This window comes from Leptinotarsa decemlineata, unplaced genomic scaffold, assembly GCF_025532065.1.
Source record: "Leptinotarsa decemlineata unplaced genomic scaffold, Ldec_3_MD MMD2_tig00002974_RagTag_RagTag, whole genome shotgun sequence".
Lineage (NCBI taxonomy): Eukaryota > Metazoa > Arthropoda > Insecta > Coleoptera > Chrysomelidae > Leptinotarsa > Leptinotarsa decemlineata.
Window position 1 is genome coordinate 10,228,143 of NW_027412578.1, and position 14,495 is coordinate 10,242,637.

The following is a 14,495-nucleotide window of genomic DNA, read 5'->3' on the forward strand; positions in this document are numbered from 1 at the left end:
CTTCTGAAATATAATATTGCCATTTTTAATTGCCTATGTATAAAAATGGTCGAAGAAACTAAAATGGGTCGGCGCAGAAACGTAAAATTGTTCTGTGTTAAAATACTCCGCCCACTTGAGTCATTATTTCACATTTTCAGTAGAGCAATAGCCAGAAGTAAATAGTTTTGAGTAAGGCATTAAGTTATAAGTTGAGTCGTGAGGGAAGTTATAAGTTATTAAGACAATTTTATAACTTTAAACGTGTAATATCAAATATGTAAAACTACTTCAAAAGAAGAAAGGGTGAATTGGACACTTTGTTAATGGTGAAAAGTAAAACATCGCAAACAACAAGTGAATAGCTTTAAATAACATTCGAATATTATTTATTGAGTTTATGGTAAGCAATTATTTGATTCTATAATTTTTAATAAATAGAACATATTTTTTAAATGAATAGCCAATCACAATTATATAATTTGTAAAATTTGATGGGGGAACCAGGAATTTCAATGAAAATGTTTTGGTGCTGTTATCAATTAATATTCTCAAATATATTGTTACATTTTTACCCGTGGGTTCACCAATAATTGACTACACTGAATAATCAAACTTAACTTAATTTCACTTTAAATACACCAAACACTTCAACTAAAAATTTCAACTATTATTTTAATGTCTATCGCCTTACTAGATGACTTCGCGTACCGCACTGTAGCGTTCACTTCGCGGTGTACTTGACTGCCGAATACGCTTACAGCCAGCGTTTAAATATCGCAATGAAACATCGTAGAATTTTCGCCTTAGTTCCATCGACATCAGTAGCATATTTTTTGCTGCTTCCGAGCGGCAAGTAACATTGGATATTCCCACGCTCCCAGCTACGTCAAGTTTGGTTTATTGTTACCAGTGGCGGCCGGCGATATTTCCTTTCGGGCATGATTTACAACACTATATTAGTCAGATGATTTTTGTATTAATAAATATCGGATACTTATAATAATAATAATAATAATCTTTATTGCCGTAAATTCAACTGAGGACATAGCACGTCAGGGGTTATAAAACAATGCATTAAAATGTATGTACAGTGACAAGGTTACAATACAATTCATTGACTAAGTAAAGTTAATACAAGTATGCATAAATACATCTACTAAAAATGATTGTAGTTTGAAAGTTAATGAGACAAATACGTTAAGACCCATCACCAGCTATTGAAACTGTAATCATTTTTTCTTTTAGATACTCTATCATTAGGAGTCTGAATTTTCTCAGGTACTTAGTATTTTTTATTTCAGTTGGGAGTGATTGATATGCCTTAATGGCTTTATAGTGGGGTCCCTTCTCATAAAATGATTTGTGTTTTAGTATATTGAGGTCGGTTCTTCCTCTAGTATTTATTGCCATTTGATCGGAATAATGATCACAGTTCCTTGTAAAGATGTGGTAGTGTTTTTTTGCAAAAGTTACTAATTGAAGAAAATTCAAGGAAGGAACGGTTAATATAGCAAGTTCTTTGAAGTATTGTCTACATGTAATTACCCATAAGGTAATTTTAACATAGAGCGAATTATATACTTTCAAGTTCTGAATATTTTGTTCGCCATAGTAGATGTGCCCCAAAATATAATGCCATATTGAATAATAGATTGAACATGTGTATAATAATATACCTTCATGCTGTGCAACGATACTTGGTCCCTTGCTGCTCGAAATACTCCTGTTACAGAACAGAGCCTTGAGTTCAGTTTATTCACATGTGTGTCCCATCTGATACTGCTATCAACTGTGACTCCCAAAAATTTGAAATCGTTTATTTCTGGAATAGATTTATCTTCCAATTTGACATAGATCGATTCCTGTCTATTTTGGAAAGTTCTGAAGTGGATTAGTCCTGTTTGGTTTGTGTTCAATTTTAACCTGTTCTCCGAACACCACCTGAACATTTTTCCGCTATCTCAGATAACCCTCTGGAGAGAGCTCTTGAATCAGACCCAGACACTGTTACCGACGTATCATCTGCGAATTGACAGACTAGACCTGTACCAAGTGATTGTGGAAGGTCATTCACGTATATCAAGAACAATATTGGTCCTAGGATAGACCCCTGTGGAACTCCTTGAGTAATTAGATTTCTATCAGAATAAGTTTGTTGGTCATTTTGAATGTCTACGACTTTGTATCTTCCATACAAATATGATTTTATAAGGTCGTGTGCATTGCCTCTAATTCCATTATTTTCTAGTTTATCTAGTGAAATAGTATGACTGACTTTGATAGATCAAAGTACAAGCTTCCTACCCTATTACTTTCCTCAATATTATTCATAATTTCTGTTATCGCAATATGAATTGCAAGTTCAGTTGACATCCCTTGTCTAAATCCTCATTGTTGTGGAGCAAGTATCTTATTTAGATTCAAAAAGGTTTGCAATCGCTTGTAGGTTACTTTCTCAAAGACCTTTGAAGTCGAAGGTAGAATGGATATCGGCCTGTAGTTATTTAAATCCGCTTTCGATCCTTTTTTGTGGATCGGTATTACTCTTGCTATTTTCAACTTATCTAGGAAGATACCAGAACCAGACTTTCATTTATTGCATCTACCAGAGGATCACAAATGAATCTCACAGCTTTTTTAGACTTAAGGAGGAATGGAGTCAAATCCACTAGCAAATTTCGGTTGTAGGTCATTCAAAATATTGTATATTTCTGTATGATTAGTCGGTTCTAAAAATATTGTGGCTTTGTTCTTCGGCTAATCCTATACTACCTGAGTTCTTACTGCATGTTTGGGTTGTAAAGTGGTTGTTAAACATCGTAGCAACTTCCTTTGGTTTTGATATCATCGTGTTGTTTTCTGTTTTGATTGTGATGCAGCTATTATTTGTTACTTTAGCATCATTTGTATTTTTCAGAATGTTCCACATTGTTTTCGATTTATTCTTGGAATTTGTTATCCGATTATCATTCATTGATGTTTTGTAATCTTAGTTTGAGACACTCTGTAGATCTGTCAGTGACCAATTTATTGAAGCACAATATACTTATAAAAATAATACTCATTATAAAATATTATCTTAGTTGGGGCATACTATATTTGCATAGCTTTTTTGAATGTTATAAAAACGTTATTGCTTTTTTATTGCGGTAAAGTACGTGAATGACACTGTCTCTGAATTATCAGCACAACAATGAATCATACACCCAACAAAACATAACATTTCTTTCAAACCTTACAGATTTTACATAGCAGAATTGACATGCGCAGTCGAAAGCGTCCACAAAATGGGGTTCATCCACAGAGACATCAAACCCGACAACATCTTGATAGACAAAGACGGCCATATCAAACTGACCGACTTCGGTCTATGCACCGGTTTCCGTTGGACCCACAATTCGAAGTACTACCAACCTAACGGTTAGTTTTGCTTCTGTAATAATTATGTCCCTATTGTAACTTGCGTTGTGTCGTTTCAGGAGACCACAGTAGGCAAGACTCGATGGATCCGATCGATGACTGGAATGAAGAGTGCAAGTGCAAGAGTCTGAAGCCTTTGGAGAGGCGGAGACGCCGCGAGCATCGATGTTTGGCGCACTCTCTGGTCGGCACGCCGAACTACATCGCACCCGAGGTTTTGCAACGGACCGGATACACGCGCGTGTGCGATTGGTGGAGTGTGGGAGTGATTCTGTATGAGATGCTGGTGGGTCAGCCGCCGTTCTTGGCGAATACACCGGCAGAAACGCAGTACAAGGTGAGTTCTTAAGGTTTGTTCAATTTCCAAGTTGGAACTATGCGAAAATCTCAATTTGTTATGCATTGTCTCCATTATTGACATTTGCTTGGTCTTTGTAGAAGTGAAGAGACGTGTGTAAGTTGCTCCTGCAAATTTTACTAATTTTCATGGTTTAATTTCTATAGTTGAAGGATAACTTTACCTTTGGCCACGATAGAATCCCAAGGTTCTTGGTCGAATATTGTGCTCATATCCTAACCAAACCTCTCCAAATCATCATCAATTTTACATTGAAAACAAACACCTTCCCATAAGTTTGGAAAATAAGTAAAGTCAGTCCCATTTTTAAAGCAGGTGAGATAAGTGACATGATAAACTTTGCTCTGTAACTTTGCGAAGGAGTTAAAGATATATATCTATTATAGAATTATTATAATTTTTTTGTATTGAAGTAATTAGAAGTCGAGTATTACCTCAGTTTGTGACCTAAATAACCTTGGCCCAATACAGTTTGGCGAAGAACTGGTAACATTCAATCTGGCAAAAGGTATACGCAAGTGGTTCTTTTGTCTTGTATTGATATTATGTATGTTGTAATTCTTTGGGATTCCTTTCCTATTTCTATAGACAAATAAACATATCTCAAAAATAAATAATCCAGTCAGAGTTGAAATGTTCAGTTTTTTCAAAAGATCTCTGCAAGAGTGTTGTCTTGATTTTCCTGCTAAGCACCTTACGATTCTTTTTTGTGCAATAAATGTGTTCCTAGAATGTATGGAGTTGCCCCAGAAATGAATCCCATATCTCAAACGAGATTCCACCTGTGCACGGTAGAAGTTCATTAATTGTTTACCCATCCCATGAACAACAGTAACAAATAATCTATGATAGCGTACAATCGGTTCATCAGATATCAATTATACTAATGAATATTGTAATTTTTCAATAAATCAAATTTCGGCAGTTGAGAATTGACATGCTTTCTTATTTTTCTCCAGGTTATAAACTGGGAGACAACTCTCCAGATACCGAAGCAAGCGAATCTCTCTAAAGAGAGTACGGACTTGATACTTAAACTGTGCTGTAGTGCGGACAAACGTTTAGGGAAGAACGCCTGTGAAGTGAAATCTCACCCGTTCTTCAAAGACATTGATTTCGAGAAGGGGCTGCGACGTCAGCCCGCTCCACACAAACCTCGCATAGATTATCCTACAGACACGTCGAATTTCGATCCGATCGACCCTGACAGACTTCGTAATTCCACCTCACTGGATTCCAGCACGTCAGAGGAATTCCTAGACAACTCGAAACTCTTCCACGGCTTTTTCGAGTTCACGTTCCGGAGGTTTTTTGACGACGGAGGCCTGGCGGCCTTCAACAAGATCAACCTGGACGACAACGACAATCAAGGTGGGCCCGTCTACGTGTGACGTTCAGTACAGGGAGAAACGGAAGGGGTGGAACCCCAAGTAATTTGACTCGAGATTCTGAGTAGACCTACAAAGGCCCTTACTCTTGCCAAAAGTCCCATTTGTTCAAAGCAAAGGTTTTTCTACGTCGCGGGGAAATTTGTGTTTTGTGTTTCATTTTGCTGTTAGTACTCAGAATACCATAAATAAGGGGTAGTAAGAAATTAGCTTTTATTTTGAGATTGCGATATTTATCTGAAAACAATGATCTTGAAAAGTTCCTCGGTCCGGAAATTCACTAAGATGGAAAAATGTTAGGGGAAAATTGATGCCCAGAAAGAAAAATTGTGTTCAAAATAATGTTATTTTTCTCACTTATTTTCCAATATTCATAACCAGACATTACATTTTTTTAACAGATCCCACCTGCACATTGTCAGTTAAAACGTGAAAAAAGAAAATAGATGGCAAGTATTTCAGTTTGAAATTATAAGTCAGAACTATCATCCGGAAGAATTTTTATTTATTAAAAAAATATAGAAATATTTATTTATATAATATAAACTTTCAGACAGAATATTCTGGTATAATGGGAGTTAACAATTCGAAATGAATAATAACTTCTTGAGAATGAGAAAACAAAAACAATTGATCATAAGTTTATCTTATTGAAATTCACACATCATCCTTCAACAACTATTTTATTCAGGATATAATTTTTTTCTGAAGTTAATAATCGAACACTGCATCTCCCACGATTTTCCAGTATTTTTTTTGTTTTGGAATTTATTCTTTCCTTTCTGAAATTCAATATTTTTCTTACAATAGATTCTTACATTACAAATATTTTTTTGATTATTTTTTGTAAAATACTCAAATATTAGTAGAGAATTAAATTTGTATATAATACTATAAAGGTAATTAAAAAATAAATTAATTCAAAATGATTTTGAGCTTGAAAATGAAGTAAGTAAAAAGAATTCTAAAGGTGCAGAAAAGAATTCAAATCATAGTTAGGAAGTAGGAAGATGAATATTGTTAAAAATAAAATTTTCCGAATTCTGAGATGAAAGTTACAAATTAATAATATACCTAGTCCAAATTCTTGGATTTTTTGGCAAATGTTGACTTTAAATTGGGAATTTTGTTTGAATCCAACTCCTAATTCGGAATTTCATCAAAGCCCAATTTTGAAAATCTCAATTTTTTTTTGAAATTTGACTCTAAACTCTTTTTTTTAATATTCCGACTTTTAACTCAAAATTTAAGTTTATTTTGTCCATAAGGTCGGAACTTTTGGAATTCTGACTTTGAACTGGAAAAATTTATTGAATTCTGACTTTGAACTCTACAATTTTATTAAAGTTGATCTTCAATTGTTGTTAAATTCTGACAAATTCAGAATTATGTAAAAGCCGTCTTTCAACTTGAAATATCTATTGAATTTCGTCTTTGATCTTGAAATTTTCGTTAAATTCTTTTATAAACTTATAGTTTTGTTGAATTCCGACTTTTTACTCGGAATTTTGTTGAGTTCTGACTTTTAACGTGAAAAGAATTCTGACTTTGAACACGGACTTTTGTTAAATTTCGACATTCAACTCGGAATTTATGTTTAATTTCGTTCTAAGTCTTTGAATTTTCGTCAAATTCTGACTTGAATTAACTTGAAAATAATTCTGACTTTGAACACGGACTTTTGTTAAAGTTCGACTTTCAACTCAGAATTTATGTTTAATTTCGTTCTTAGTCTCTGAATTTTTGTCAAATTCTGACTCTGAACTGGGAATTTTGTTGAATTCCGACTTTGAGCTCCAACATTTTGTTAAAATTCATCTTCAACTATTGTTAATTTCTGATTAACTCAAAATTTTGTTAAATTCCGTCTTTTAACTTGGAATTTCTAACAAAATTCGTTTTTAATCCCGGAATTTTCGTTAAATATAGTTGGATTCCGACTTTCAACTCGGAAGTTTGTTGAAAGTTGAATTTTGACTTTCAACTTGAAAATAATTCTGACTGAATGCGGACTTTTGTTAAATTTCAACTTTAAACTCAGAAAAAGAAATTATAAATTATTTTGAAACAAAAAAGTATGTTGAAATGTTTGGTGGATAATAACCGACTCTGTTGCTACCAGAAAATCTTGAACTGTCCCAACAAAATTTAAGAAAAATTTTCATTGTACATATTCACAACTTTCAAAAAATTTGTTTCCCTTTTTCATGTACTTTTCATTTCATTTAAGAGATTTTTAATGCATGAATATTTGAGTTGTGTCTGAATTATTTTATTGAAAAAAATTTAAATAAACAAACGTAAAAGCCAATGTCAAAAAAAGATTTCCATGAGTTTCCCACAAATCTGGAAACATACAGAACTTCTTTGTCGAGGTTTTACCAAATTTGATATTTTCGTTGGTTTTAGTGAATTTTTCAAACCTGTAGAGATAAATGAAATATCTCTTCAATCTCTATTTGAACAAAAAAAAAATATATGATTGAAAATGAGTTATTATTAAAGTCCATATGATGCTATATGAAAATACAGTGTAAAAACTGAGAAATATGTTCTACACAAATTTATCAATTCTTAAATATATATATAAAGGTTTACCTGATAACATTATTTTGAATATTCTTCAAAGATTCAAATTCAAAATCATTCCTTAGTTACCAGCAAGATCCAAACATAATTTTATTTAGAAGAATCAACAAAAACAAAGAATTTCATAATACTTACGAAGTGCCTTTCGAAGTGCCTTATGTTATATTTGGAGGCAATTTTGAGGTTTTTTTTTCTTTCTTAATCTGAATGAGTACCTACGCAGTCCCGAGAAGCTTCAGAAAATAATAAATGGAATCCGTTATGATTTTTTTACATCCCCTTATTTATCTGAAAACCCACATCTTTATCAAGATGAAAACAAGAAAGAGTATTGGTGTGAAAAGTTTGATATATAACCAAAGTTCTATTCTAGCTGCCTTATAATAAATATATGAATGAAATGGCCTTTTCCTGCTCAAAGTGTCCTAGTTCCGTAAGGTTTAAGGAAAGAAGGCTCTAAAGGACCGAGGTTTTTCATCGTTATGTTCTTTTGGGATTTTGAGGATGACTGGTTTGACTCGGCAAATAATAACACGATGTTCAAACATCGTGTTATGAAGAATTCCTCTGGATTCATATTTTTTTTTGCTTTTAATGCTTAATGAACATCGTACAAACAATAGTTGTGTGATCATCTTTGAGTTAACAAATGAAAATTCAATTAGCAATCTTATAATGTTGTATAAATTGAAAGAAATATTTTTTAAGTGCGATTAGTAACTTCTATGCATGATCTACATGTCTTTGGAAAGAGTTTATTTTGAAATTATTGTGGAATTTTCACCAAGCAGTTTACAAAAGGGCTAAGCACATTTCACTCCTGATGAAACCATTCTTCTACGGCGATTTTCACTAAACAATGAAAAAACCTCAACACGCGTTTCGCTATACAATAGCTTCATCAAATGTGAAACACGTGTTGCAGTTTTATAAATTCTTTAGTGGAAATCCTGCTTTAATGTGTTAGTTGAATATGTTATGGATTTTCATCAAGTATCGATCAATTCCATCACATGCTTTGAATCTAATTGCTTTCTTGCTTCCCACAATTTTTTGTATAGAGATGGAGAAGTGAAAGCCAGAAAGCTTTTTCCTATAGTGTTGTCGTTTGCAACTAATATTCTTACAGATTTCCAAAAAAAAGTTACCTTCTTGGGGAAGGGGCGCATTAAAATGTTTTTTCAGATCACTATTACCAATGGCCGCTTTTCAATTAAAATCTTTTCAATTAAAAAATTTGTGTTGTGGATGGCCGCTCGATATTAAATCAACAGGTTCAGTTTAGGAGTTCTTACGTTAAACACGCCACTGGAAATTATTCTGAAAATTGAAGAAACATTGTAAAGCTAAAACAAAAATCAGGAACCTAGGTTTGAAGAAGGGTCACTTTAGAGAATCACATTTTTAAATAATATCAATCTCAGTGTCAAAGCTATTTTCCGTTTTTTTTTTGGTTGTGTGCAGGGTTTCATGCCTGACGTTTCGTCAATTACTACGGTAGATATCAAACGTTATGAGACAATGGTCGAAGTGCTTGAGTAGTTGTTCCCAACGCATAAACTACGAAGCCTGTATTCGACTCTAGTTTTATATTATTAATATTAGTGAACGTGACTTGGTTTCTCTCAATTGGATTACCTGACCTTGTTTGTGTACAATTAAGGATAGGTAGCCAGATTTTATTAATGTTCATTGCCTCTTCTATTGAAATTATCTCTGTGTTTTTGAATATCTATTGCCTCTCTACATACTCTTGAATAGTAATTTTGAGTTTCATCATGTATTACTCTATCTTTGAAGGAGATAATGTGAGTGCCATCTTTTTTGAGAGCTTATCAGCTACAGCCGATCTGTCAGTTTGTCCGAGTCGGCATTTTCTCTTGTATTCTCTATATTTTCGTGGTTACAATGTAGACCCACAGCTACAAGGAATCTTGTATACCCCGGGTGTTGCTGAGAGTTTTCTGGGGTCCTCATCTGACCTTGGACTTTTTTCTGATAGTTTGTGTTGGTTAAATATTGGTTTGACGTCGTGTTTCTCTAAGATTCTCCAAATCCGGTGTAAGATTTTTAACATAGGGAAGGAAATATAATGTCTACCGCAGTATTAGACGAAACGCCAGGCACAAAACTCTCCAGACCAGCCAAAAACCTGGACAGCTTTGACACATTCATCTCCGGCCGTGAAAGTGTATATTCTCTTATAATAATCTCAGTTTTGTTATTTACAGTTAAACGATAACATCAACACAAATATGTGAAGATTCCTGCTCATGAAAATTTATATAAATGAATTAATATCACACGAATATTGAATCACAGTTATACAGGTCGTTTTTCAGCTTATACCAATATTGCTATCTCGGAAACGGTGAGACCTACAAAGTCGGTTAAATTGGACAAAAGTTCCCTAATTGGGGGAACTAGAATAACCTCTTTTCAAATCGAGTAAATCTGTGGTTTGGAATATTTCCAAAAACTAGAATTGTCGAGTTTCGCCTCCATTTTGAGTGATATAAAAAAAAAGGCAAAGGAACTTCCAATACTGTTTCATATACGTTACGATATAAACCAATTTGCAATGCGACGTTCCGTTCCTTGTATTTCATCATCAACTTCTTTTTTTAATACGAACATCTAGTTTTTTCATCAATTTTTGTTGCCACTGTGATAACAAATTCAGTTATCTATTACAATTCATGTCCGTATTTGAAAAAATCAAGTTGATGATGAAATCCAATGAACGAAACGTCGAATTGCAAATTGGTTCATATAAGATTATAACAAATATGAAACAGTATTGAAAGTTCCTCTGTCTTTTTTTGAATCATTCGAAATGGAGGCGGTAGAGATAGAAAACGACTTTCGACAATTTTCTTTTTCGGTGGATGTTTCAAAAACAACTACTGATATTCTCGATCTGAAAAGAGATTTATTCTTGTTCCCAAAATGAAAAAAATTGGACCAATTCAACCGACCTTGAAGGTCTTACCTTTTCTGAGACACATTTTTCAACAAACTTATTATTCAATGACTAGAAAATACCATAAACTAGATAAGGTGATTGAAGATGTTTTTACGGTTATGTACATGATCAAAAATCTTCATCCTTTATGGTGGTTTTCCACCAAATGAACAAAACCACAAGAAAATAGCGACTGTACCGATTTCTACAACACAAAAGCTTGAGTTGTCAAAATGACAAACATTTTGAAGACTTTATGTCGTGGCGACTGTTTTTCTCTACAATTGAATATGCCGTCGACAGGCGGAAAGATCAAAAGGTTTCGATGTTTTGTCTGTGTTTTTGTAGAAAGAGTTCGCTATGTGGAAACAGTAGGCGACATTATTACTTCCTTCAAAATGTTAATCTGTGGTGGTTTTAAATTTCGATTATCGGTACTAGGCAAGCTATTTTTATTAATTTGCCTTTGTAGAACATGAGCAAAAAAAGCAATGGGCAGTTACAATGAAGCAATTGAATTGCTGTTCATGTAGTGAAAACAGTTCACGACAGAACCTGCGAATCGAACCAGTTTTTATTTGTTCTTTGGGTGGAATTCGAGTTTTGAGTTTGTTTTCGTAACTTGAACAAGTTTTTCGTTCATTTTTTCTGTTGAAAACGAAACTAGTGGCAAGCGAGTCCGTTTGGTCTTCCTTGGATTGGTTCAGCAAGTGAGTATGCTACTTTCTTGAAATAGCGACACCACTAACCTACATACCACAGGATAATTTTTCATAAATAGATATAATTGATATCGGACTTTGCAGTTTGTTTTTGTTTGAGAAATTTTTCATAAAGAAGGCGCCAACTTGGTGAAACGCGCGTCGAGAATAGTATTGCAGTTCTGGTGATTGGGAAAAGTGCTTGTTTTTGGAATGTTCTAGTCTTCTTAATTCAATCAGAAACTAGCTCAGATTCGTTTTGTCGAGAAGTAAATGAATAAATGATTTAATGAGTTTGCTCTTCATTTCTAGTGAAAAACTCCTATATAGTGCAGAATTTAACGGTGTAACCGTACAATTAGTATAACAGTCAGGTTTATTTGGTTAATATCAGAAATTTCTCATGAATAACCTCCCAAGGAACATAACGATGAAGAACCTACCCTGGAATTTCAATTTGTATCCTATAAACAGAGTTGAATTCTATAGTATAAGTATTTGAAAATTGAAAAAATGGTGCTACTTTTACTATTTAATGTCGCAAATGTGATATAAAATCGCCCATTAACAAACCTTTCCAGACTAATTCTGGAATTTTCTAAATGGATTTTTCTAGTCACCAACTAGAAAGCAAAATGAATGCTTTCGAATTATTGATTGTACGGGGTATCGCTAGGCCAACGCCTTAGAGGATGTGTGATTGGTTCCAGCTGATTATATCTGGCAAGTTTTGTTTGGGTGCGATTGTATTGAACAATATAAATTATTGGTTTTTGTTTATATGTAAATAATTCAAACAACGAATATGTAAAGAGCATAGAAGTTTTAAAAATGTAAAGAGATGCTGTTCAGCCAGTGATGTTATTAAAATATTTTTCGAAGTGGTAATGTTGGTTGTAAAGATATTTCGGAAGTTTCTGGAATGAAGTCGGGACGCACTGCCTCATACTAATTTATGAAATGTATTCAGAGATATAGGTCAAAGATGTAGAGTAGTTTGAAGTTAACTTATTATTTTCAAAAAAAAGCTGTGTTATAATTGATTTGAGTTCATATGTAGTTTTTGCTCAGTATTTGCTTAAAAAGGTTGAATTAAGAATATTTATTTACTTCCAATATTTCTCTTTTTAACATACTAGCAACTAAGTATGGATTAATTTTAGAACGTAATTTTTCTAGTCTATCAATTTTTTATTATCCGAATATTCATTTTAAATGTTGTTTCATATGACATTGTTCCTTAATACGGAGTAAATTTTTTAAAATTCAGGCATTATATGTTTCAAACAACTTTCAAGTCAAAAGTGCCTTAGTTTTAGATTGCAAAATTGTACATGTGTGTAAATATATATATTTTTGAAACAAGTTTATCTAGTTTTATTATTGTATATTTATTTATTTATTTATTATCAAATTATTCACTTGTTGAAAGGTACAATGGAAAAAAGATGAAAAAACATATCTTCCAATATACAATAACAAGAAAAAAGTCAGCTTGAAAAAAAAAAGAAAAAAATAGGTATTTAGAATTGATTTGCCAAATGAAAAAGAAACACAAATAACATGGAGAGGTATAAAATCATCGATAAAATTCATCCAAGGAGTAGCAATTTTTTTCATATAAAAAAGTTTTCAATCTTGATTTAAAAATATTTATATTAGGGGCTGCCTTTATATTTACGTCTAATTTGTTGAATGAGATAAAGATGGCTTTTCTGGTAGAAGGCTGTTCGATGTGATCGAGGTACTAGCAAATTTCCAGAGCGAGTTGGAAAATCATTAGTTTGCTTGTTCGATAAAAAACTTGATATGTCATTATAAACAAAAATATGTAATTCATAAACATATATCCCAACAACCGTAAGAAGTTTCAGGTTTGTGAAAGAGCTCCTGCATGACTCTCTCTCCAAGTTTAGCAATTATTCGGACTGACGACTTTTGTAATATGAAAATCCTTTCCACGGACGATCCCGTACCCCAATTCAAAATCCCGTATCGCAAATAACAATGAATAATGGCATAGTACAGAGTCAACAAGATTTCAGCATTACAGTAGTTAGACAAGAATCTTAACGCATAACAATTTTTACGTGGTTTTTCACAAAGTGAGTCGATATGTGGTGTCCAGGTGAGTCTGTAATCAACTGTGATGCCTAATAATTTAGTTTCTTTAGAGGATTCTACATGAAAATCATCATCCTCATATATACTGAAAATCTCGGACTCATTTGTAACCCTAGTAAATTTCATCAGCACAGTTTTTGTTATATTGAGTTTCAGGTGATTTTTACTTGCCCATGTTATAATTTGCTGGTATACCTTTCCAGTAATATCTTATAGAGTTGCCGAGTCTTTCTCTATTAAAAGGAAATTTGTATCATCCGCATATGTTACCACGTGTACTGATGAAAGTTGTTGAAAATAGTGAAACAAGTCATTCGCAAAAATTATGAAGAAAAGTGGTCCGAGTATAGATCCTTGAGGGACACCTTGCTCTATTTTCCGTGATTCACTCACAGGACCATCAATAATAACTCGTTGAATTCTGCCTTGCAGATATGATTTAATTAACTTGTGAGCAGTCCCTCTCACGCTATATCGTTCCAATTTCTGTAGCAGTATAACTGTGAACCAGGCATAACAATTCTCGCGTCTCCTTGCCCATTAAATATTTTGTAAATTCAGCTAGAAAATGTATGGGGAACTCTTGTATTCCAGAAATGATACCAATATGGTCAACATTTTAATATATTAAGTGGGCTGAGAAGTTCGTAGGCTAAAACACAGATGGCGCTTGTCAAATCCATATGATTTTTAGTTAATCCTAACCTTTAAAAGACACGTACAAATTTCACAGCTCTTGGAATATTAGTTTGTGGGATTGAACATTTGGAGTGAAGCAACTTTTGTTAGTCTGAAGAAAATGGATGAAAAGAATTTCGTATATTGATAAAGCATTACTTTTTACACCAGGAAAATCAACCACTGGAAAGTAGTTTGCTAAGTTTAAACGAGGTGAACTGAGCACCGATGATGATGCACGCAGTGTACGTACTAAAGAGGTTGTTACCGACGAAACCATAAAAAAAGTC

At 33.3% G+C, this 14,495-nt stretch overlaps 1 protein-coding gene across 1 annotated transcript in view; it reads left to right on the forward strand.

The window, feature by feature from the left end:
• wts (serine/threonine-protein kinase warts) overlaps positions 1-12,769 on the forward strand; it is a 29,218-nt gene extending 16,449 nt beyond the window's left edge. Inside the window, exons 9-11 of the mRNA XM_074177454.1 lie at positions 3,224-3,402; positions 3,462-3,739; positions 4,720-12,769. Coding sequence (XP_074033555.1) covers positions 3,224-3,402; positions 3,462-3,739; positions 4,720-5,151 — 889 coding nt within the window. The 3' untranslated portion in view covers positions 5,152-12,769. The remainder of the gene's footprint in view (positions 1-3,223; positions 3,403-3,461; positions 3,740-4,719) is intronic.
• Positions 12,770-14,495: the final 1,726 nt, after the last annotated feature.